The sequence below is a fragment of the Opisthorchis viverrini genome, assembly GCF_000715545.1.
Source record: "Opisthorchis viverrini unplaced genomic scaffold scaffold34677, whole genome shotgun sequence".
In the NCBI taxonomy this organism is placed as follows: Eukaryota; Metazoa; Platyhelminthes; class Trematoda; order Opisthorchiida; family Opisthorchiidae; genus Opisthorchis; species Opisthorchis viverrini.
The window spans coordinates 1-292 of NW_008777836.1; the positions used below are offsets into that span (position 1 = coordinate 1).

At 45.5% G+C, this 292-nt stretch overlaps 1 protein-coding gene across 1 annotated transcript; it reads right to left on the bottom strand.

Moving 5' to 3' along the window:
• Window positions 1–5: 5 nt before the first annotated feature.
• On the bottom strand, window positions 6–272 carry T265_16373 (hypothetical protein; the record flags this gene model as incomplete). Its single annotated transcript, XM_009180001.1, has 1 exon — window positions 6–272. A coding segment is annotated over one exon (267 nt), but the record flags the coding sequence as incomplete, so codon positions are not given.
• Window positions 273–292: the final 20 nt, after the last annotated feature.

Sequence of the window (292 nt, forward strand, 5' to 3'; positions counted from 1 at the left end):
CGAACCTTGTAGAACTTCTGACCTTTCACGATCTTTTCCCCGATGATATCTTCAACCAAATAGACGGCGTCTGAATCTGAGTTATCCGCGGTTGTCGTATTATCACTAATAACATCTTTTGAGAAGTTGTTCAAGCGAGTTTGATGTGCGTGTTTGTTAGTATTGGTGCTGGAGAAACGGAAGCGGTTGTTTCTTACGGTTAGTCGACGTCGATGACGGCGTCGGGTTATGCTCATCTGTTTGCGCATGGAATTTTCTCCAGCAGAGGCCATTTGCATGCAGAGGCATAACC